The following is a 25,507-nucleotide window of genomic DNA, read 5'->3' on the forward strand; positions in this document are numbered from 1 at the left end:
TGTCTTCTGAAGGGCATGGGGTAGAACATAGTCTTATATTTATTTTCATAACAGTTTATAGCACTGAGTGCATTTTCTCAATCAGTTTTTTTCTGTATTTAACATTTTATAGACCAAAGTCATTCTGGACAGAGTCTACAATATGTGGAATACTTTAAACAGTGGTACAGTGTTTTTTTAATTTTCTATTTAGAGTCTCATGCAAGAAGTTACCTTCTTTGTAAGTACACCAGGAAATACAGTCACTGGAAAACGCAATGTTTATTGTGTCCATGTGAATACGATACATAATGGCAACTCAAACAGATAGCAAGCAATAGCAACAATGATTAACAGTAATTTAATGAAAGTGCAATCTACCAGAAAACACTATTACCAGTAACGATTGGGAGGTATTAGCAATCAATAAAGGGGTAGGTTCAAAAGGACCAGAGACTAGAATCATAAGGCAGGATAGGACTGGAACTAGCAGAATATAGCAGGGAAACTAGGTAGCCAGAGCAAAGCAGAACTGAGTATATTGTAAAGCGCTGAGTTATATTGTAAAGCTCGGAGCAAACTGTTGGCACTATATAAATCCTGTATAATAATAATAACTGGAGTAAGATAAAAGAGTAATCGGCTGAATTCTAAGATGTCAGACTGTCGGGGAGGCAGGATTATAAAACCATCAAGTCCCCAGAATCAGGTGTGGATTAAAGTATATCTAAAACTATTTCCTTATTTTGGATAGAAGAAAGAATAGTAAAAGCACTGTATTTTTTTTTTTGGGGGGGGGGGGGGGGGTTTGGGGGTTGCTGTCCCTGTTACTAGTTGGGAGACTTTCCTTCAGTTCTGTCAGTTTCTGACTCATCACAGCAGGAATTTTAGGGAAATTCTTGTTGGAAAATTTCCCCCCATTCATGTTCAGGTGACATCTCACAATTTTGGATTTCCCATCTCTTTCTTTCCCAAAGACAATGATCACCCAAACAAATAGAGATGAATATACACAGCAGGAATTTTGACATCAATAAAAACAATCTGTCAGAGTTTCTAACATTTCCTTACTCTATCCTACTAGGCTTTAGATACGCTAGTGATGAAGATACATAAACTGCAGTGAGACACGTGCTGTTAGCTACTGGACATGCTGTTGAAACTTGTGCCTCTAGTGGGTGAAAAACTCTCCTTTTTAATATTTTGTTCAGCAAAAAATATCAATAAATGTTATGAAGGGTGTACTGTGGTAAAGTGGTAAAGGTAAGTACACTCCTAGCCTTAGAAGAGACTCTGACATTTTTGACCACTCTTCCTTTCAAAATTCCTTTGGTTGATAGATTTGTGTGTTTCCTTGCATGAACCGTCTGTTTTAAATCCACCGCAACATTTCAGTGGGATATAAATTGGAGCTTTGATTAGGAAAGACCATACCCCCCCCCCCCTTTCTTTTTTCTGAAGCCATTCCTTGGTGGTTTTGCTATCATGCTTTGGATTGGTATTGTGTTGAAAGAATACTTTCCAGTTCAACTTCAACTTTCGGACAGGTGGCCCCACATTCTCATCAAGCACACTTTGAAATAATACAGAATTCAGTTGAATTTGTTTACTTGAATACAGCAAGTTAATAATATTTTTAATTTGGTGAAATGTTAAAACCTCTTGCCAGACTCGCATGTATCCACAATCTTTTTTCTGATGGCCATATAAAGCTTTTTTGATCTTGGCATGATGGCACCATACATATCATAAGTAACAAGATTACTAGATCTAGATATCTAAGGTAAAAAAAGACAGGTTCCACCTTCATACTATCTAAAGAGGTTCTAATCATTTGTTCCTGTAACTGATATACCTCATTTTGATTTAGTGGATTTTAAATTGCAAAGGTGTATTTACTTCTTTCATGTGACAAATCTGCATTTTCATTAAAGTGTTACTAAACCTAGGACCCTGCATTCACTATATCTGGTCTCCCACAGTATACAGAACATGGAAGTGCAATTATTTTAGTAAATATGAACCGTTAAATACCTTTTCTCATCAGCAGTTAGAGCAGTCTTATGACTTCTATCAGTGTCCAGTTGAGCACTGGTTAAAGCTTGTAAGAGGAGTTTTCGTTCTCCTCTGACTGCCCTATGAGATTGCATAACCCCTGACCCTCTGTCTGGACAGCGCTGATTGGCCCTGTGCTGGTCACATGCACCCTCCCAAGAAAAAGAAAAAAACTCTAGCAATACACACCAAACTGAGAATGTGCAGACTGTCCCCAAGACTGTGTTCTATCAAGAGATGAAATAGGGAACATGGAAGAAGGGGGGGATGAGAGAAGACAGGATCACACATCCTTTTTACACAATGCAGTGGATTAACACAGTGAGTATAACAAGCATGTTGTACTGCATAAACAGACTGATTTTACGGTTGTGGTTTTAGTAACACTTTAATTTAAATCATGAAAATGAATACATCCTGTCACTTTAATGTGTCATTTATTCAAGTATGTTACACTTTTTTGTAGGCACTGTTTAAATACAGATCTAATGTTTTTCTGTTTAAATATGTTGAAAAAAATGTAAAGAGTTCAATGGGGTATACTTACATTTTCACATGACTGTATATATTTGCAATTTTTTTTTTACAACGCTGAAAGCTATAAAACTACCTACCACCAAAGTCTAGGTAATCACACTTTTGGTTGAAGCATAGAGACCCCAACTGAATGATGAGTTATGCAAAACATTAGTTGTTTTGAGGACTCCCCGCTGTCAAAATACAATACACAGTGGCGAAGATTCCCCCATCCAACTTGATTGTGTGGATGGGGATGTTACTTCATTTTCTTCATTCAGACAGCAGGCTGAACAGTGTATGGCCAGTATATGGGGAATTTAAAGTGTAACTAAAGGCAAATACTTTTTTGGGGGGGATTAGAACACCTTCCAGTTTTTACTGATGTGTGTGCCCCTATTAGGGAGATTCACAGTATCTATTTATCATGTTTATGGTTATCAATAGAGATGAGCGAATCGAACCTGGCGAAGTGGAATTCGTTTCGAATTTTAGGAAAAATTCGATTCGCATCGAATCCGAATATTAGCAAACTTCGGGTGCGCGAATCGAATTTTTCCCGATCTGCCGATTTTCATCCCTTCTACAGCCGGCAAAAAGTGTCCCTGCAGAGAGCTCCGCTATTTCTGACAGTTCTCTGACAGTTCCTTCACATTTACAGCGGTTGAAACATTGTATCTATTTGTTTCCATTTAGGATACAGATGTTTTTATTTGGAAACAAATAGATACAATGTTTCAACCGCTGTAAATGTGAAGGAACTGTCAGAGAACTGTCAGAAATAGCGGAGCTCTCTGCAGATACACTTTTTGCTGGAATGGAATTCTTCTTCATCCTCATCCTACTTCTTCTTCTTCTTCTTCATCTTCATCCTACTTCTTCTTCATCCTCATCCTTCTTCTTCTTCTTCTTCTTCTTCATCCTCATCCTACTTCTTCTTCTTCTCATTCTTCTTCTTCTTCTCATTCTTCTTCTTCTTTTCATTCTTCTTCTTCTTCTTTTCATTCTTCTTCTTCTTCTTTTCATTCTTCTTCTTTTCATTCTTCTTTTCATTCTTCATCTTCTTCTTTTCATTCTTCTTCTTCTTCTTTTCATTCTTCTTCTTTTCATTCTTCTTCTTCTTCTTTTCATTCTTCTTCTTCTTCTTTTTGCTGGAATGGAATTCTTCTTCATCCTCATCCTACTTCTTCTTCTTCTTCATCCTCATCCTTCATCCTCATCCTACTTCTTCTTCTTCTTCTTCTCATTCTTCTTCTTCTTTTCATTCTTCTTCTTCTTCTTTTCATTCTTCTTCTTCTTCTTTTTATTCTTCTTTTCATTCTTCTTCTTCTTCTTTTCATTCTTCTTCTTCTTCTTTTCATTCTTCTTTTCATTCTTCTTCTTCTTTTCATTCTTCTTCTTTTCATTCTTCTTCTTCTTCTTTTCATTCTTCTTTTCATTCTTCTTCTTCATTCTTCTTCTTTTCATTCTTCTTTTCATTCTTCTTCTTATTTTCATTCTTCTTCTTCTTCTTCTTCTTCTTCATCTTCTTCTTCATCTTCTTCGTCGTGCCCCGTGACTGCCCAAATGAGTGAAGTGTGCGGTGATTCTAAGATCGACGGCACTCATCTGCATGTCATACTGACTGACAGTATTATTTCTCTTCCCCAGCAGACTCCAAGGGCATTTAAATTAAAGGTACAGTGTTCTGCACTAATATAAAGGCTCTCTGAAGCCTAGAAACCCTTTTAATAAGTTAAATTCGCAGCGAATAAATTCGCATCGAATCGAATTTCTGCCGCAAATTCGGCGAATCAGCCGATTCGAATTTTTGAATAATTCGCTCATTTCTAGTTATCAATGAAACTGAAAGTAATAGAAAATCCCAAATTTTGGATTGACATCAGAACACTAATAGATGGGAAATCTTCCATTGGGAACACTAGTTTCGGTGACCCTGGTGACACACTGGAATTCCCTCACTTTGGAGGGATTTCCTCTCACTTCTGGTTTTGTCTATGGGACAGGAAGTAAAAGACAATCTCCTTAATATGACTCAGATTACACTATCCAAATGTAAAAAAAATTGCCTTTAGTTACACTTTAAGTAAAAAAAGAAACACTGCAGGTTTTCAAGGGGACAAGGGAAGCTGACTGTTAAAAGAATGATTCTAGATGGACTTCAGCTGAACTCACACACCTTTTATCTATTTATAGCCCTGTATATCAGCATATTATGATTTTCATATACTGTATTTTTACTCTCAGTGAAGATGTGTTTCCCAAAGCAAGCAATTCAAGATATAAAAGTTCTTTAAGTTTGTTAACAAATGACCCAGTAAGTTGAGAGGTCTGGAATTTTTATGCACTGGCTAAGAACACATAAAACCAGCTTTGTAAATATTTCCTAATCTGGATAGGACCTCTGCTTCTAGAAGATTTTTGACATGATCTGCATCTCACTCTATATTTGTTTTAGGCAAAACTGTAGAAAGCATAATTTTTTATAATACAAACAATTTTAGAATACATGAAAAACTCTTACCGGAGGAGAGTTTTCATATATGTTGGTGCTATAAGGCAAGTTGATGAAAATTGGATCCATATCCTGAATATCTGTAATTGTGATGGCCAGATTGGCCAATGTTGAAAGGGGTGTTGTTTTGTCTTGATCCTAGAAAAAAATACACGAAAAACAATGGGTTACATGACCTTCATCCAATAGATTTGTTGTATTACTGCTGCTAGTCAATATTGTTCTTTGAGTAACAGAAAAAAATGGTTCTTATAGAACTTTAAGAGGCATTGTCATACATGCACAATCTGGCTGCCCCTTGAGCATTTCTATATTATGGCAGTTGTATACAGCTTTTATGCTTAAAGGATAAGTTTACCTTTTGCTAAAAAACAATAAATGCACATTTAAAAAACCTGCATTTATTATTTTTTTGTTGCAGGAGCTGTAAAGCATTGCACCAGCTATCAGCTGATCACTGCTACCATAGAGGTCTCCTGCAGACCTGTCAGTATATTTGCTTGCCAGTATGTGATGTACGAGCAAACAGATATACTGACAGGAAGAATCAATGAACTGCCACGCCACTCCACACCATTGAGATCTACTAGCTGACAGCTTCTAAGGCTGTCAGGACTTGTAGTTTCTCATTCCCAGAAGACTATGAATGAGTGATGCGGCTGGGCAGGCGTAACCCTGTACAGCTGCATTTTTTTAAAATGTTGACAGCTAGAGATGAAAAGATCACCCACTAGCTGTCAAAGTGGGGGAGCGGGGCCGGTCTATTCATAACATATTACCATGTTACACCCTGAATATGGGTGTAACATGTTATGAAAGGGGAACTTATCCTTTAAAGTGGTTGTAAAGGCTTGACATTGTTTACCTTAACACTTTCCCTGCATTATGGCAAAAAAAAGTCCCAGAATATGTATGGCCCCCTAAATACTCACTTGATCCAGTGCTGTGCCCATCTGCAGCACCTCTCTTCTCTCACTGCATTCACAGTTCAGTGGCAGCAGTTGGAGCCATGGGCTCCTGCTGCTGTCAATCAAATCCTGTGAGGAGGGAGTAGGGGGTCTATGGACACACTGGGGTTTATTTACTAAAGCTGGAGAGTCCAAAATCAGACTCCCTTCTGCCTAGAAACCAATCAGCTTCTAACCTCAGCTTGTTTAATGAAGCTTTGGCAATGAAACCTGGAAGCTGATTGGTTTCTATGCAGAAGGGAGTCTGATTTTGGACTCTCCAGCTTTAGTAAATAAACCCCACAAAGCCTAGCTCAGGAAGGAGCCCACAGGTGTAGGACCTTAGGAGGTGGTCTTCTGTGGTGGCACACCAAGAACAGGAGGAGCTAACATTAGGGGACCCCATAAATGGAGGTTGAGGGCTGCATTGTGTAATACCATTGCACATAGCAAGTAAGTAAAGAACAAGCCTTTACAATCACTTTAAGTGAGTGGAATGGAAAGGGGAAAGAGCAGCTCAGGATGCTGCCGACTACGGTAACTTATCTTAGGTGAACAATAGTGATCAGGATAAACCAAAATGGTGCATCTTAATAATACTTTTCTTTAAGGGTATAGAATTTTATCAAGACATGCAGGCAAATCGTAATGAAACTTTTGAAAATAAAATAATATATATATATATATATATATATATATACACACACACACATATACAGTTGCAAGAAAAAGTATGTGAACCCCTTGGGATTACGTGGAGTTTTGCATGAATTGGGCATAAAATGTGCTCTGAATGTCATCTAAGTTACAACAATAGAAGAACACAGTCTGCTGAACATAATACTACACAAACATCAGATGTTGCCATGGTTTAATTGCACATAACATGTAAACATTCACAGTGCAGGGAGGAAAAAGCATGTGAACCTTTGGACTTAATAACTGGTTGACCCTCCTTTGGCAGCAATAACCTCAACCAAACATTTCCTGTAGTTGCAGATCAGACCTGCAAAATGATCTGGAGTAATTTTGGACCACTCCTCTTCACAAAACTGTTTCAGTGTAGCAATATTCTTGGGATGTCTGGTATGAATCTCTCTCTTAAGGTCATGCCAAGCATTTCAATTGGGTTGAGGTCAGGACTCTGACTGGGCCACTCCAGAAGGCATATTCTGTGCTGTTGCAGCCATTGTTTTGTTGAATTACTTGTAAGCTTTGGGTCATTGTCCTGTTGCATCACCCATCCTTTGCGGAGCTGCAGTTGGCGGACAGATGGTCGTATGTTTTCCTGCAAAATGTCTTGATAAACTCTGGAATTCATTTTCCCATCAATGACAACAATCCATCCAGGCCCTGAGGCAGCAAAGCAGCCCCAAACCATGATGCTCCCTCCGCCATGTTTTACAGTGGGGATGAGGTTTTGATGTTGGTGTGCTGTGCCTTTTTTTCTCCACACATAGTGTTGTGTGTTCTTCCCAAACAACTCAATCTTGGTTTCATCTGTCCACAGTATATTTTGCCAGTAGTGCTGTGGAACATCCAAGTGCTCTTTTGCAAACTTCAAACGTGCTGCAATATTCTTTTTGGACAGCAATGGCTTCCTCCGTGGTGTCCTCCCATGTACTCCATTCTTGTTTAATGTTTTCCTTATTGTAGATGTGTCAACAAAAATGTTAGCATGTGCCAGAGATTTCTGTAGGTCTTTAGCTTACACTCTGGGATTCTTCTTTACCTCATGCAGCATTCTGCGCTATGCTCTTGCAGTCAATTTTACAGGACGACCACGCCTAGGGAGAGTAGCAACAGTGCTAAACTTTCTCCATTTGTAGACAGTCTGTCTTACCGTGGACACATGAACATCAAGGCTTTTGGAGATACTTTTGTAACCCTTTCCAGCTTCATGCAACTCAACAATTCTTGATCGTAGGTCTTCTGAGAGCTCTTTTCTGCGAGGCATGGTTCACATCAGACAGTGCTTCTTGAAACCAGTAAACCCAAAACAGGTGTGTGTTTTTTAAGAGCTGGACAGCTGTCAGCAACACATCCAATATCATCAGACTGATTGGAGTCAAGGTTGGTTCACTCCTGGCTCTAATTAGCTCTGGGAGAAGTCATTAAGCTAGGGCCTCACATACTTTTTCCTCCCTGCACTGTGAATGTTACATGTTACGTGCAATTAAAACATGGCAACATCTAATGTTTGTGTAGTATTATGTTCAGCAGACTGTGTTCTTCTATTGTTGTGACTTAGATGACGTTCAAAGCACATTTTATACCCAATTCATGCAAAACTCCTCGTAATCCCAAGGGGTTCACATACTTTTTCTTGCAACTGTACATACACACACACTATATATATATATATATATATATATATATATATATATATATATGCGCATTCGTGAATAACCATATTAATTTAGGCTTTTCAACATTATAAAAACTGCATGTTGATGATCTATACAAGTATTGATTTGTAATGTATGTAGGTGTAAGCAAATGCAAACAAGTATTTAATCATTGGTGAAAATATCTTACAATGCAGCACACTTTGCGACTGACTAAAAATACGATCTATTAGTCACATTAAGGATTTGTTCAAAACATGTGTTTACTAGATCTCTGGTATTATCTGTTCTCTGATATCATGCAGATTTGTTAGATTGATCAGAAATGATCCACAAAATTTTAGTCAAAATCAATCAAGAGCTCACTAAATCAATCAAATAGAGATGTTTGGATTTTGCTCATTTAATCAGCCTAGTTGAATTAAATTAATTAGTAAATGGTCATATACTGACTTGTGTGTGGCCACCAATAACTACCACTAAGCTTTAAAAATAATATATTCTTATTACATATTAAAATTTGAAGTATAAATGTTACTTGTACATAGTAATGCACACAATTTATACTATGGTAACATTCTATTTTCTGATTATGTTTCTGCACTAGTGGTCAAAAAGTTGCTGTTGTCTGTGTGTTAAAATCTTATCTTCCATTTTAATAGAAAATTATTTGCTGATGGGTTCCAACATTACTTCTGAGTATTGTGCAAACTTCTGGGTGCATCCTTCAAGCTTTGAAGAATTAATAGATGTGCAATCAGTTAGATGCGTTCTATTGTTAATGGAAATATCTTGTCATCCTAATATCTATTCTTCTCTGCCGAGCAATGTCAGTAAATATATATTGCATGGTGCCATGTGATGAGTATAAATACTGGGATGTGCTGATCGGAGATTGCCTTTAATATCTGTGTTGTGGTGTCAGGTAATGACAGTAAATTTGTGCTCTGTATCGCTATTTAATCACAGGTTCCAGCTGAACCGAGAATCTGTTCTAGACAGTTACTGTCGATTGCTGAAGGATCAACTCCTGAGAAACACTCTATGACACAAAGTTTCCTGGAAGAATTCATTTCACTTCTGTCCTTCTGTCATGTTAATTTTACCGTAGACAAATTCTGTATATTTTACATTGTATTGCAGGCATTGGTGTATTTAGTTCTTGTGTTGCACTAGGCAACACTAAAATTGGGCGCCCCACCACCAGCACCCTCGGCTCCCGCCGCTCCTAAAATTTGGCACCCACCACCAGCAAGCCCCCCCCTGGCTCCAAAACAACCCCCCCACCAGCCTTCGCCACCACCCGCAGAGAGGGTTAGTCAAGGGGCTTTGACATTGGTAGCATAGAGTGGACTACAAAGAGCCACGTATAAGGAGAATAGAGCCATGCTTGTTAACTGAGTGAGAAGACAACTGCAGCAGACCAGACCACATTCCAGAGGGAATCCCAGATTAACCTTAAGAGGGGTATCTCTTACATGCGCATACTGATTGTGCATCTGGTGAGTGCCCAGTCTTTTACCAGTTTGGATACTATCACCTTTCGGATATACCACAGGGATCCTTGTGATCTTCTTAGCACCTTACCCACTGGGATATTGTGGGCTGTACACTCATAATCATTATTGATCAGTCATGGCGCAGTGACACGGATTAATATATGTGTGGACTATATCTTTGCACTTTATTGTTACATGCACCATGGTGTGTTATGTGTAGTTTCAATAGTAATTATTGAGCACACCGAGTCACGACTTATTGAATTTTTGAGCACTTTATTTTTAATAATACATTTGTATATGTTATATACATTATTTATGATTTCTCAGCGCTGCACCCTTTGCTTATGTAGTTTCTTTGAGGTTGTGTGGTGCCTTTTTGGTGTTCAGCGGCTATAGTGACTTTTAGCGCTCACTTACTGATTACGGGAATCCAATAGCAGATAGAGCAGGTAGGGATCTAGCAGAAGCGGAGTCAGTCAACAAGCCAAGGGTCGGTAACAAGTGGTAGTAGATGGGGATGAGGCAGAATCGGAGTCCAGGAACAAGCCAAAAGCTGGTAGCGAAGGTATAGATGGCAACAGGAGAGACAAGAGAGATACTGGCTGGAGAAGGCACAATAATCTGGCAACCAGAAAGTGCAGAGACATGGCTTAAATCAGGAAGTTCATGGGAGGAGCAAGGAGTTCAAGGTTCATCAGAAAACAAGGCACAAGGTAGGATTGTCCAATAGATCAGGCAGAGTGTTGTCCAGCATCCCAGGTAGCTCAGTGAGAAGAGTTACTGCCTGACACAGTAGAGGCCCCAGGTTCAAGTCCAGGCCCTGACAGTACTCCCCTCCTCCCAGGACATCCTCTGGATGTCTTAGGGCCAGGTTTGTGAGGAAACCTCTGGTGGAAGTCTCTTGTTAATTCAGAGGCGTGAACATTCTCCTCAGGCTCCCAAGAATTTTCTTCTGGCCCATATCCTTCCCATTGAACCAGATATTGTAATTTGTTCCTAAAGATGCTGGTATCATGAATTTTCTCCACCATAAATTCTTCTTCACCCTGTACCTCAACGGGTGGAGGAGGTGGAAAAATTCTTCCAGAGAAAGGATTTTCATTAAACGGTTTGAGTAGTGATATGTGAAAACCAGGGTGAATCCTCATACTGTCTGGAAGTTTTAAACGAAAGGTGACCAGGTTGATTTGGGCAGAAATCTGAAAAGGACCCACAAACTTTTGACCCAACTTAGCAGATGGAACATGAACCTTCAAATTTTTTGTTGATAACCAAACTTTGTCACCCACATGAAATGTAGGAAGTGATCTCCGATGTCTGTCAGCGGCCTTTTTGTAACATTCCTGAGCTTCCCTCAAAGTCTCAATCAATTTCACCTGAATCTCCTAGTTAGTCTGTTGGTAACAGCAGGAATTGGAGTTGTGATAGGGAGATCAGGAATAAAAACTGGATGATAACCAGTGTTTAAGTAAAAGGGACTTTGAGAAGTGGAACTATGTTTAGAATTGTTGTATGCAAACTCAGCAGTGGGAAGACAGTCCACCCAGTCATCCTGAAGATAAGTGACAAAGCATCAAAGATACTGCTCCATTGTTTGATTGGTTCTCTCAGTCTGACCATTAGACTGGGGATGAAAAGCAGAGCACAGATTGATTGTAACAGCTAAGGCTGAGGAAAAAACTTTTTCAGAATTTTGAAGTAAACTGCACATTTCTGTCAGACACCACATCATCAAGGATTACATGCAGTTTAAAGACTTCTTGAACCATCAGTTTTACAGTTTGTTCAGCAGTGGGCACCCCCTTAACTGGAACAAAATGGGCCATTTTTGTGAGACGGTCGACAACTACAAAGATAGTGGTCATTCCTTTTGAGGGAGGTAAATCAACCACAAAATCCATAGAAATAGACCCCCATGGTCTTGATGGAACAGGGAGTGGCTGAAGCAATTCCAAAGAAGAGGCTTGGGGAGTTTTATTGCGTGCATAGGTCAGGCATGAGGCCACATAGCGTTTGACATCTTTCTTGTAACCCGGCCACCAAAAGGAACGTGATAAAAGTTCTTCAGTCTTAAAAACTCCAAAATGCCCAGCAAGTTTGGAATCATGAACCAACTTGAGAGCTTCCACCCGAACAGATTCAGGTACGTAAAGATGATTTCCTTGAATCCAAAGGCCATTCTTATAAGCCAGCTTAATGTCCTTAGGTGGATGATTGAGGAGTGGGTCATTCTCATACCCCTCTAAGAAGATTCAAGAATGCTTTAGGACTTGTGGCCCCTAGAAAGTTCTTTTGAGGCAGGATTGTGCATTTATTGTTTTCCTGGAGTGGCCCAGATGACATCCATGATAAGGCATCAGCCTTACCATTTCTTGACCAAGCTCGATATGAGATAATAAAATTAAACCTGGAAAAGAACAGTGACCAATGTGCTTGTCTAGAAGACAATCTCTTGGCAGAACGGATAGATCAGTGAAGACAGTCACAGAATGCTTAGCCCCTTCCAACAGATGCCTCCATTCGGAAAAAGCTTCCTTAATTGCCAGCAACTCCTCATTCCCAATTTCGTAATTCTTTTCATCTGGTGACATCAAGCAAGAAAAATATGCACAGGGATGAAGCTGTATGTTTTCTCCTCCTCGCTGAGAAATAATCACTCCCACGGCAGAGTCTGAGGCATCCACTTCCACAATAAAAGGTAGCTCAGGATCAAGATGTACCAATATTGGTGCAGAAGTGAAAAGAGTCTTTAGCTTACAATAAGCAGTTTGCGCCTCAGTTGACCATGCAAAGGGCACGCCTTTGTCAACTGTGTAATTGGTACTATTACTTTAGAGAAGTTTCTTTTGAATTTCCTATAAAAAGTTGGCAAATCCAACAAATAGTTGTATTTCCTTAAGGTCAATCCACCACTGCCTTGATCTTTTCAGGATCCATGCTCACTCCTTCTGAAGAAATGATATATCCCAAGAATTGGATCTGGGTTTGTTCAAACTCACATTTCTCCAGTTTGATGTAAAGTCAGTTCATCCTTAACCTTTTGAATACAGTGCAGACATGCTTGCGATGCTCCTCCAGGTTGTCTGAAAAGATGAGAATGTCGCCCAGATATGCAATAACAAACTGGTCCAACAAATCTCAAAAAACATCATTGATGAAGTGCTGAAAAGTCGCGAGAGCATTGCATAGGCCAAAAGGCATAATTAGGGACTCGAAGTGTCCATATCTGGTTGTAAAGGCAGTTTTCCATTCATCTCCTTGACGCATGCGTACAAGGTTATATACCCCCCTTAAGTCAAGTTTTGTGAAGACTTTGGCAGAGCGGAGTCTTTCCAACATTTCAGCAATTAAAGGGAGTGGGTAACGGTTTTTAACTATGATTTTATTCAATCCCCTAAAATCAATGCAAAGTGAAGTCCTTTTTCTCAACAAAGAACAGGGCTGCCCCTGCAGGAGATGTTGAGGGTCTGATAAAGCCCTTCTCCAAATTCTCATCAAGCCACCTTTAATTCAGGTTCTGATAAATTAAAAAGGTGGCTGAATGGTATTTCAGGTCCTGGAAGTAGTTCAATGGGACAATCGTATGGACGATGAGGGGGTAATTAATCAGCATTATTTTTATCACAGACGTCTCGAAACTCATGGTATTGTGGAGGCAGGTTGTCATATGACTTTGTAGTTACCATATCAACTTGTGATTCCCAGATTGGTAGAGAATTTGTACAACATGGTTTTCTACAATTTTCCATGTGGACAGTACTTAAAATTCAGAGCAAGATGTCATCTATATATCGTTTATAAAAAACTACCAAGGTGATGAGAGGCTTCTGTGACCAGATCTGACCAGATCCATATGAGGACCCTGAGATTGTCAGCTTTAAATGCGCACTTGAATTGCGTATCTGGTGGGAGTCCTTTACATCTGCAGAGCGGCCCTTTCTTCCGTGTGTGGAAAACACTACCAAGGTGATGAGAGGCTTCTGTGACCAGATCTGACCAGATCCATATGAGGACCCTGAGATTGTCAGCTTTAAATGCGCACTTGAATTGCGTATCTGGTGAGTGCGCAATTCTTATCTTTATCACCTCATCCACGAATCCAGGGATTGGAGCTCTTTAAGGACTCTCTTGGATTTTTGAGCACGCTATGGACTATACTTACCATTTAGTCACTGTTTTGCACTTTATTAGCACTTTTATTGATTTATATTAGTGTATATTTAATAAGCATTTAAGTGCATATTTATTCAGCTAGCGCTGCACCTCTCCCTTGTATGGTTTTCTACAATGTTCCTCGCAATGGGGGATGTAAAATTTATAGTCCGTGCTCCCCAGTTGATGAAGGGATTATGGGTAGAAAACCAAGCATTGCCCAGGATGACAGGAAATTTAGCTGATGTAATCAGCTGAAAGCTGATGGTCTCATAATGGTCAGCCTTAAATTGGAGTACCAGAGGAACGGTTTCATGAGTAACGGGTGATGATAAAGGTGAACCATCAACCGTCTCCATGTCAATAGGGGCAGATTTGTTTCTTCTGAGAATAATGTTGTGGGTAAACTTTATGTCCATAAAGTTTCCCCCAGCCCCAGAGTCCAGCATAGCAGAACAAGGAATTTCACGGCCCTCAGTAAAAAGTTTGATAGGGACAACAAAATGAGACTGTTTAGAACCAACTTTATTTTCTTCATGGATCAATGGGGAGATAGACTGGGTAATTGAGTTTACTGTATGTGTTCAGGCGGTATAACATCAGTCACAGCAATTGTTCTTTTGACTTTGTTGGGACAATTAACTGTGTAATGCCCAGAGTCCCCACAATATAAACATAAGTTCTCCAAATGTCTCCTCTCTTTCTCTTCAGTAGAAATGGATTTCTTAATAGCATCTACCTGCATAGGTTCAGGTGTGTTAGAATCTGGAGAAATGTTTAGATCCTTCTGACTGAACTGATTAGCAGAAAAATGCATGCCACCATTACTTCCAAACATTCCCAATCTCTCCTTTCTCTTTTCTGTAAGTCTCAGGTCAATCCAAATGCATAATTGGATAAACTCCTCGAGATTGTTAGGAGTCTCTACTCAGTCAGGAGGTTTATAACAAACAATACCTTCTGTTTCTCAGAATTAAATGCAGCAGGTTGCATCTGGAAATAAATGCGGCATTGGTTAAGGAAACCTCTGTAATGGCGGTGGTCTCCAGTGAACTTGAGTGGCAGGGGCATCCGTGTATTAGCAACATCGCGGGAACATAAGCCCAGCAATTGTCTCTGCAGAGCATGGATTTCTTCCTGTTGCCCCTTTACTACACTTTGCAGTTTGGAAATTTTTTCTTGGCAGATAACACCAAACTCTTGCAGCTCTGAAATTTGCTGCCTGAAAGGAGCAATTGCATTTGCTATAGCGGCCTCCATGTTTAGGCCAGATTATTCTGTTATGGTGTGAGGTCAGGTTCAGAGACCAGTTGCTATAGCAGTGCAAGGCTTACCTGAAACCAGAAGGATAGGTAAACCAGCAGGTCACCCTGTAAAATGACGCAGGCTCACCTAAGGTGCGGGGTCTAAACACTAACCGGTTTACACCAGAGCTCCTAATGGTGGAGATGGATTTAGCTGCGTGTTAGTACCAGGTCGTAGTTCTCAGGATCACTCCACCAGGGAACGAGCAAGATGGCATCCAGAAGCAGATAGAGCAGGTAGGGATCTAGCAGAAGCGGAGTCAGTCAACAAGCCAAGGGTCGGTAACAAGCGGTAGTAGATGGTGATGAGGCAGAATTGGAGTCCAGGAACAAGCCAAAGGCCGGTAGCAAAGGTATAGATGGCAGCAGGAGAGACAAGCGAGATACTGGCTGGAGAAGGCACAATAATCTGGCAACCAGAAAGTGCAGAGACATGGCTTAAATCAGGAAGTTCATGGGAGGAGCAAGGAGTTCAAGGTTCATCAGAAAACAAGGCACAAGGCAGGATTGTCCAATATATCAGGCAGAGTGTTGTCCAGCATCCCAGGTAGCTCAATGAGAAGAGTTACTGCCTGACACAGTAGAGGTCCCAGGTTCAAGTCCAGGCCCTGACATAAACACCTTGTTTGCCTCGCGGTAAACACACCAATGATTGCAGGCTTGGATCATCCCTAGTTTTTGCCTCACTGTAAATACGACAATGATTGCAGGCTTGGATCATCCCTAGTTTTCACCACCTGCTGGAAGTCAGCATGACCCAGCTAATAGTGAGTAGGTCGGAATCAAATTTTTACTTATTTTCATAAGCATTTTGAAAAGCACAGTACAAGTCTGCATTGATTTTAACATTAAATTGTCCATAGTTAATTCTGAACATGCTTAGCTTTTTAGTAGTGTTGGTTAAAAGCAAAATGTTTAATTTGTGTGCTTGCAATCCACAGAGCAATGTGTGCTCCCACTGGACACCCTAAAACAAGTGTAGGCAACCATAGAGATATGAAGATCTACTTGAACAACATGGAAGAAATCAATGGTCACCAGAGTGTCACCAGAGAGATTTTTGTAAGAGATAGCCTAAAAAGGCTCCATTAAAAAGAAGTTTTGAAAAGTTTAGAGGGCAACATTTAGTAATGTAGCGTTCAGAGGTCAGTAGTATGTAAATGCATAGTGCATGGGGCAGGATTAAGGCAGAGTTCAGAGGTCATTAGTTGGTAACGCAGAGTGCAGAGGCCAGTAAAATGTAGTGCAGAGTTCAGAGGTCATTATGTAATGCACATTGCAGGGGTCAATAGTATGTAACACACAGTTTAGAGGTTAGGAGTAACACAGAGTACAGAGGTCAGTAGAATGTAACTCAGAGGTCGGGAGTAGGTAATGCAGGGCACAGGAGTCAGGAGTAGACTGTGCACACCGGAATTTTTTTGTTTCATTTAATTTCAGATGCTTTCGTACACTGAAGAATTTAGTTTCATCATATTCGTTATGTCCAACCAATCTGTTTTCGGAATTCATTTCGTATCTTTGGCATTCGTTTGAGATATTTGTTGGTCTGGGTGGATTTTGCAGTTGTTCCGGAAGATTTTTATATATTTGATACATTATCGATTTGGACAGATGTTAATTGGAATTATTCAATATTTTGAGACAATAGTCCAACCCACCAAGAGAAATGACATGAGCTGATTGAACAATATCAACTGGCGTCATGTGCATTAATGAATGGAATGATATTTGGATCTATTCATTATCCAAATCATTGAACAAATTCGAAAATTTTATTAATTTCCCCATGGGCCCTAATTACTATCGCATCATGTGACATCATCCAAATGAAATGAATTAATTTGTTATTTCATTATAACTTTTGTCAGATTCAATGACATTCGATACTATGTTGTTGGAAATTCATACACTTCCGAATCTCTGAAAATTATATTTTCGTTCAAAAAATTAATTGTAATGAAACTAAATGAACATTTCTAGTCAAGAGTAAGCACTGCAGAATTCAGCAGTGCAGAGCGAAAGGGTGCAAGGATCAGAAGTAAGTATTGCACAGTTTAGAAGTCAGACCCGGATTTTTTTTTCAATAGTGCTTGTGTGTCTCACTTTGTAAGGTGCACTGCTTACCTGGGGATATTAAATATAAAATTGATTAAGCTGGTTTTGATTGCTCTAAAGAATGCACACATCTGGTGTGTCTGTGGTTGTACTGTATCATCAGTGCCATAGGCAGGGACAGATCTCATTGCCAGACAGAATAGCTTGAGGAAACTCAGAAGTGTGTGGCAATCAAGTAGCTGTTACATAAACACGTACATCAGACTGCATGTGAGATATGTACAGTACCTGCCTATGTGTAACCAGCTATCCAAATTTTGATAGAGTCTCCCTTTAGCTGTGGCTAGTGTCAAAAGATTGTAAGTGCTTGCACTAGCTCTGTAAGTGACATTGCCTGGTTTAGCTAACCAGTAACTGCTATAGAGAGCAGTGTGTATGGTTTGCGAAAGTCTATGTTTGCTTGAGTGCAGAGTGTAATTACTATGGAGGGCCAGGAACAATTTCCTCACAAGCCTGTAACTTGTGGATGGTGGCAGCTTGGATATTAGTGTGTGTTTTGCTTTAGTCTGCTATCTCTGTCCTGGGGGCCTTTGAATTGTTGCAGAAATTGGCCATCATACTGGTCAATTTGTGAGGAGATGCAATGAACAGGGATACCTTGCACATTGTCTGGCCTCTCTCCTCCATGTACCCTCCATGACCCCCCTGTCTGTAACAAAAGTAAAACCCAGGGTCTTTCTTATGGTCTGACAAAGGGGCAGAGCCCTATAAATGCAGAAATACACCACCTGTACAGAGTGATATGATAGCTTATCAGAACCAAGTGTGCCACAGCAGGCTGAAGATACCAATAAGTCACCACACAAGCCAAGCTTCCAGCACTTCAGTTCCCTTGCTGCACAGCGGTTCTTCTCTCCATCTACACAGCAGTTTCCCAGCCAAACTCTGCGCCTGTAAGCCATTTGCCTGCCAATCTCTGCCATCTTCCAGGTGACTACTCTCCTATAGAGGATATGCTCTTCCTTTCTTCACATCTTGTGAGTGCACTACTTTTCTTTAGATTTATGATAATTACATATGGTTTACACTCAGATGGAGGTGCCTCTCTTACTTAGTTTCATGTTGTTATTAAAATAAAACAAGAAGGCAACCACTGCTGACTTGTTTTAGAAGTGTTGGTCCCTTGGCCATTGTGGAGAAGCATATGTAAACCCTAAATTTATTTTTCAATACATTTCACATCATGCTTCACTGTATACATTTTTCTTAAGTAAAACATTTTTTAAAATCTGTTACAAATCCTGCCAGTAACAGCACTTTCTATTACAGGCTGACAATGCTAACATCACATTTAGCAGCACCATAGTAGGCCTGCGGTGTAAGTACCCTCAGTTGGCCTATGGTCTGCCTATTGGATAGATTATCTGACAGAACTGATAGGCAGCCCAACGGCCAACTGGAGGAGCACACATGGCAGGCGGACAATGCTGTTTCTTATTGTGAGGCAACGGATTAACGTTGTTAGCCTGTAACTGAAAGGGCTGTTACTTAAAGAATCTTAAGGTAAGAAACTTTGTAACAGATTCACAAAAAATGTTTATGAAAACTAAATACAGTGAGACATGTCAAACACGCTGAAAAATAGATTTTGGGTTTACAAAACACTTTAACCTGAAGCAGATATGCAGGTCTGGTGCTCAGGCGTTTCAGGCTATTAGCTGCACATTGGTTTCAAGTCACTAAATAGTGAAGATTAAGAGGATTGTGTTATAACATGTGCATTCAGCTATTTCTCTATTCTCACGGGTTCCTTTTATCCAGAGAACTGCAGCCTGCGTTGTACCATGTCATTCTAAAACCAGACAGTATGAGACTTTCTAGGCATATCAAACCTTCAAGACAGCTCAGTATCACATCCGCTACAAAGCAGCTGTATCTTTGTTCCCTGGCATCTGTCTAAGCACTTGGGAACAAGTTCAGAATTAAGCTTTTTGGAATATCTTGTTCGTAGCATTCCTTATTTTGCCTATATGACCACCAGGATGCAGAAGTAAAATAAACAATTTTGGAGGTGGAAAAGGGAGCCTATTTAGGTGATAACATGAATAAAGAGAAACTTTCAGTCAATGATACGTATAACTTTTATCTATTAGGGGTATTTAATACAGCTCTACATAAGTAGCATTTACACCTACGGAGGGTTCTAGTTTATTTGACTTCATTTGTTTTACTCGTCCTGGATATTTTTTGTATACTTGATACATATTTATCATCAATTTTTAACTAAACATTATACCTCGGTCTAGATTTAAAGATTATATACATTAAAAGTAAAATAAAAAACCTGCATCCTCAGAACCATGAACCTGCAGCTGATCAAGAGGAAGGCAATACAAACCCTTCATTAAGCATTATCCAATTTGCCACAATAGAAAAGAATCCTTACTGATCTCATAAGGCAATCTGATACTCTTGGGGTCAACAATCTACAGTGTTATTACTTACTGGATAAATGGTAATTGACAGTTAAAATATGTATATTTAACCAAACATCCAGCTTTTTAAAAAAAAATTTATTTACAGAATTGGCTGGAACTAGGCTCCTGTAGAAGTCCAACCACATTTTTCAGCTCTTAGTCTAAAGAAGCCTTGTTCATATGCTGAAGTTAAACCTTTTTACTCCAGGAACAAATAGTGCCTCTGTATCATTTATAATGACCTTAAAGTGAACAACTTTTTTTGCAAGTTTACTATATTACCAATATTGTTAGTGAATAATTTCTATATCCCTGTGGATAAATGTAGCAGTAAAGCCGAGTGTCAATTCCACAGGTAGCCGTTAGTTATCCCATAGGTGGAAGTCAAAGTAGTCATGTATACAATATCATCTATAAATAGTTGAAACACACAATAGGATATATGGTCCTAAATCCATGTAATTCGGCTAGATAAGATGACACATTGACCTGAACAATATGTTCGCACAATTGGTATCAACTGATGGTAATTAGGCAGTTCAAAGAGCGTTACAACAGCAAACTGCCAGTAACAACAGCAGTGATTATCCACAATGCAGTGGAATATACATCGCCAGTATGTAAGCATGCAGGGGACAAGTACGCCACCTCTCTGTCCATCCAGTGACATCACTGATGCCTCATGACCTCAATGTGTTGCGCTTACGCACAAGCGTAGCTTTGTCAGGACAATGCGCGTACGGCTTAATTATTATTATTATACAGGATTTATATAGCGCCAACAGTTTGCTTAGCGCTTTACAATATAACGGGAGACAATACAGCAAAAATACAGTTCAATACAAGAGGGATAGGAGGGCCCTGTTTCTTGGAGCTTATTCCTTTTATATGATAGATTTTCCCACCCATATCAGCACGGTGTAATTCTCTTAAAAAAGGCATTGGGTATCAATTGATCTTACTTTGACCCTACAACTATTCCAAAGTATAGATACTTCAAATGTCATTGCTAAATACCAATTCAATATCAGAATAGAGAAAATTAGTAAAAATATCAAAAAATAAAGTAGAAAAGAAAAAGAAGGAGAAAAGGAGAATAAAAAAGGAGAGGAAATCTAATAATAATAGATCTAAGAAAGATCACGCTCAGTCTTATTCTTCCAAGAAGACCTGGAGATTCAATTCAGTATTGAGACAAAGTGGAACCAATGATCTCAATTTGTAAATCCACCATTTTTCTTTTCTAAGAAGTACTGTATTAAAGTCACCCCGTCTTTGGGATAGCTTTAGGGCAAAAATACCCTTAATCCTAATTCCCTGCGGGCTACCTTGGGGGAATTTCCTAAAGTGTTCCTAAAGGGGTTTCTATCTTTGATCTCTCGAATATGTTCCCCTATCCTCACTTTTAGCTGTCTTTTGGTCTTGCCAATATAAATTTTATTACAAGGGTAGGTGATCATATAGATCATCCTGGTTGTAGAACAGTTGATTAAATCCCTAATTTGGAACTTATTTTCTCTTGTTGAATCCTGGAAGACATTAGTTCTGTCCACATACTGGCAAATTTGGCATTTCCCATATGGGTACATTCCCCTTGTCCTGGGTTGTTCAGAGAGCCAGTCTTTGACAGTGTCTTAATAAAGACTGAGCGGATCCAAATGTCTCAGGGATTCTGTGCCCTTCTAGCCACCATTTGTGGAGACTGTCCTACTATGGTGTTCAGTCCGGGACGATTAGAAAGTATCCCCCAGTGGTTTTGAAGTATTTCCCTCACTTTATCACATTGGGATCCAAAAGAATTAATGAATCTTACTGGGCCACCCGGGTTATCTCGTTCATTAACTGTTTTTTTTTTTGGTGAGGAGGCTGTACCTATGATAGCTGGCCACCTTCCTTTTAGCTCTATGTAGTTGCCTATGTGAATACCCCATCACAGAAATTAGCATAGAGATCCCTAGCCTCTCGTTTATAATCAGCATTCTTAGTACAGTTATGCTGCAAAGGAATTGGCCCACCGGTATCCCATTTTTTAGCCAATCTATGTGGTGACTGTCAGCTTGCAAAAGCGTATTTGCTGCAGTATATTACGATAGGTATGAGTCACTAGTTGGCCATCCTCTATCGATATAGAGAGGTCAAAAAAAGAGATCTGTTTGCTATGACATGTATAGAATATACCAGATATAGAAATGATTCACTAACATCCATTACATCCATTTCATGTGTATGGGCCCAGGGGCTTATATGCATGTAGACCTTGTGGTGCTGTAACTTTACAATAGATAGCCAATATACACCAACTTTTGGGACAGCATCCTACGGGGGAATACATGCATATAGGATAATTGACGTCCAGACGTATGTATTATGACATTGGTTTTAATTTTGTTTGTATGTCTACATGTATGTTGTGGTCACTGAGCACAGTGTGTTATTTCTACTTTGCTGCATTGCAAAATAGTTTTTGCAAAGAATTAATAAAACGTCTTTTATAATTTTAACGACTAATACAAGCCTTGTTTGCTATCCAATTAACCACTTGTCTCATGGGTTGAGCTATACCCACTCATGCGACTATTTTGTTTTTTGGCTATTTTTTGGTTTAGACAGTAACACTTATCAAGTAACTAGGCAATCAGTGTTCTCTATATTCCCCTCTTATTCTTTCAGTTTTTCAGTGTAGTTTTTGGGATTCTTGGAATCCATTCTGAGGTTGTAATTTTACGGCGCTGTGCTTAATGACCACAACATACGTGTGCAGTCAGTGGTTAACCCAATGCGTTTGTTTTAGGAGATGAGATTGACTTAGAGCTATGTACAGCCTTCCAGAAAGACTAATCGCAGATTAAAGGGAGTGAGGTTGAAATTTGTGAGAGATTTAAGGAACATAAAAAACTCCAAGTTAAACATCTAAATAGAAAATGGGATGTTTCCTTCTTGGAAACTTATATTGAATATAAAATAATTGCTGGGGGACTTAAAGTGGTACCATCTGAACATATTCACAATGAAAGGTACTTGTCAAAATGGAAAGAACTATGTATCAATCATGGTATAGCGGTAATGGGATTGAGAGTAGAGGAGGAGAAAAATCAACTTGAGGAATTAATTAGAGCGATTGAGGAAATTCCCTTGGTTTAGAACCATTTAAGGATATGGAGGAATTCCAGAGAAATAATGAACTTCTTAAGAAAGAGATTGAGAGGACACAATGTAATTTGAAAATTACTAAACAAACAAAGTTCCATAGGGACTTAAGAGACTGGGAGACAGGAAAGATTTTTGACTTGACAATTAGACATGGACGATGTAGATCCAGATGAAAGGGACCAAGGTCTACCTCTAGATCAGAAGGCGATAGAACATCTAGTGACATGGAAGACAATACCATCCAAAAATAATGACTTTTTTAGATCCAGAGAGGGGAAGAAAAACAGCCGAGAGGCCCCTAGAACCCCCCAAGGGAAGAGGAGAGCAGGAAGTGGAAAACGGGAACTTAAAAGGAAACCAACACACAACAGAAAGATGAGATCCAGGAACCAAAGGAAGGAGAAATAGATGATGATCTGACAGCTTCCCTGATGGATATAAAAGTTATCCGACTTCTCGCTTGCCCCGAGACATATAAGACTTGTCCAAAGAGGTATGTCATTCTCCCCAACAAGCAATATAGATGAACTCACGGAATACAAGGATATAACATTATTTTTACGTAAGGTATTTTTTAGATCCTTGTATACCCAAAAAGACCCAGCAATGGAACCTGACCTCCCTTGTGAGGATCAGGATACCCTGATGCTGGATACATTAATATCATTGCTGGAGGAGAATGAAGATGCTGATGAATATAGTACCACTCTCAAGAGAAAACCAGATTTAGACATTAGATCATCCTCTTCCTGGATCTAATACAGAGGGATTTAAAACAAATTGACTGGACTATAGGCAACAATGACAACTTAGAGGGACAGAAGGCACTTCTTGAGCTGAGAAAAGCTAAGCAACTCTTGATTAAAAGACGTGATAAAGGAGGAAATGTAGTCCTTATAAGTGAAACAATATATCTAAAGGAAGTGAAGTGATGACTATATGACCATATGACTTATAAACAGTTGGATATGAATCCCTTCCCGGTACTGGTGGACAAAACTAACGAGAAACTGAATATGGCTAAAGAAGCAGCTTCGATTACTAACCATGAATTTAATTACCTTAAAGTACGGGACTACAACATACCAACTTTTACTTAATACCAAAGGCACATAAGAGTCTAACAAATCCCCGATAGTGTCTGTGATCAAGGGACCAGTTGAGAGGGTTAGTAAATATTTAGACCTATTATTGAAAGATTTGGTATCCCAATTAAGGTGCTTCGTCCAGGACACTAGAGATGTGTTAGCCCAGATAGCTGAACTAAAAGTGGAAGAGGATCTGTGGTTGATAGGGATTGATGTTGAGTCACTCTACAGATCATTTCCCCATCATTGAGGATTAAAAGCTGTTGAGTTCTTCCTGAACAATCATTTCCCTGAATTGGCTCATCAAAATGAATTTATCCTTGACCTACTGGAATTTGCCTTGAGCAATAATTTCTTACAATTTTTTGGGAGATATTATCAACAGGTACGAGGTACTTCTATGGGTGCACCATGGGCTCCAGCCTACGCATGCCTACACCTTGGCATGTGGGAGGAACAAGATGTTTACACCTCCTCAACGTACCAATGCCATGTTTACACGTGGCTGAGGTACATCAACGATGTGTTTTTTCTTTGGAGAGGAGACATTGAGACCTTTGGTCAATTCATGAACTACTTAAATCAGAACGATATAAATATTTATCTAACCTATACCTGTGATAGCAAACAGATCTCTTTTCTTGACCTTTCTATGTCGATAGAGGATGGCCAACTAGTGACTTGTACCTATCATAAGGACACAGCAGCAAATACGCTTTGCAAGCTGACAGTCAGCATCCAGACTGGCTAACAAATGGGTTACCGGTGGGCCAATTCCTTCGCATTAAGCGTAACTGTACTAAGAATGCAGATTATAAAAACGAGAGGCTAGGGATCGCTATGCCCGTTTCTGAGACAGGGGGTATTCACATAGGCAACTATATAGAGCTAAAAGGAAGGTGGCCAACTATGATAGGAACAGCCTCCTCACCAAAAAAACAGTAAAGGAAGGAGATAACCCAGGTGGCCCAGTAAGATTCATTACTTCTTTTGGATCCCAATGGGATAAAATGTGGGAAATACTCCAAAACCACTGGGGAATACTTTCTAATAGTCCCGGACTGAACACCATAGTAGGACAGTATCCACAAATGGTGGCTAGAAGGGCACAGAATCTCTGAGACATTTGGATCGGCTCAGAGTTTATTAAGATGCCGTCAAGTGACTGGCTCTCTGAATAACCTAGAACAAGGAGAATGTACCCATGTGGGAAATACCAAATTTGTCAGTATGTGGACTGAACTAATGTCTTCCAGGATTCAACAAGAGAAAATAACTTCCAAATTAGGGATTTAATCGATTGTTCCACGTGGTCTCAATACTGAATTGAATCTCCAGGTCTTCTTGGAAGAATAAGGCTGAATGTGATGGTTCTTAGATCTATTATTATTAGATTTCCTCTACTCTTTTATTCTC

At 39.5% G+C, this 25,507-nt stretch overlaps 1 protein-coding gene across 3 annotated transcripts in view; it reads right to left on the minus strand.

Moving 5' to 3' along the window:
• The window catches only part of CDH23 (cadherin related 23), a 1,300,862-nt gene that overhangs the window by 756,131 nt on the left and 519,224 nt on the right, over positions 1-25,507 (minus strand). For all 3 annotated transcript variants that reach the window (XM_089677099.1, XM_089677097.1, XM_089677098.1), the window contains exon 8: positions 5,075-5,203. In XM_089677099.1, coding sequence (XP_089533225.1) covers positions 5,075-5,203 — 129 coding nt within the window. The remainder of the gene's footprint in view (positions 1-5,074; positions 5,204-25,507) is intronic.

This window comes from Staurois parvus, unplaced genomic scaffold, assembly GCF_062004578.1.
Source record: "Staurois parvus isolate SC_StPar_1 unplaced genomic scaffold, SC_StPar_1.0 ptg000177l, whole genome shotgun sequence".
Classification (NCBI taxonomy): Eukaryota; Metazoa; Chordata; class Amphibia; order Anura; family Ranidae; genus Staurois; species Staurois parvus.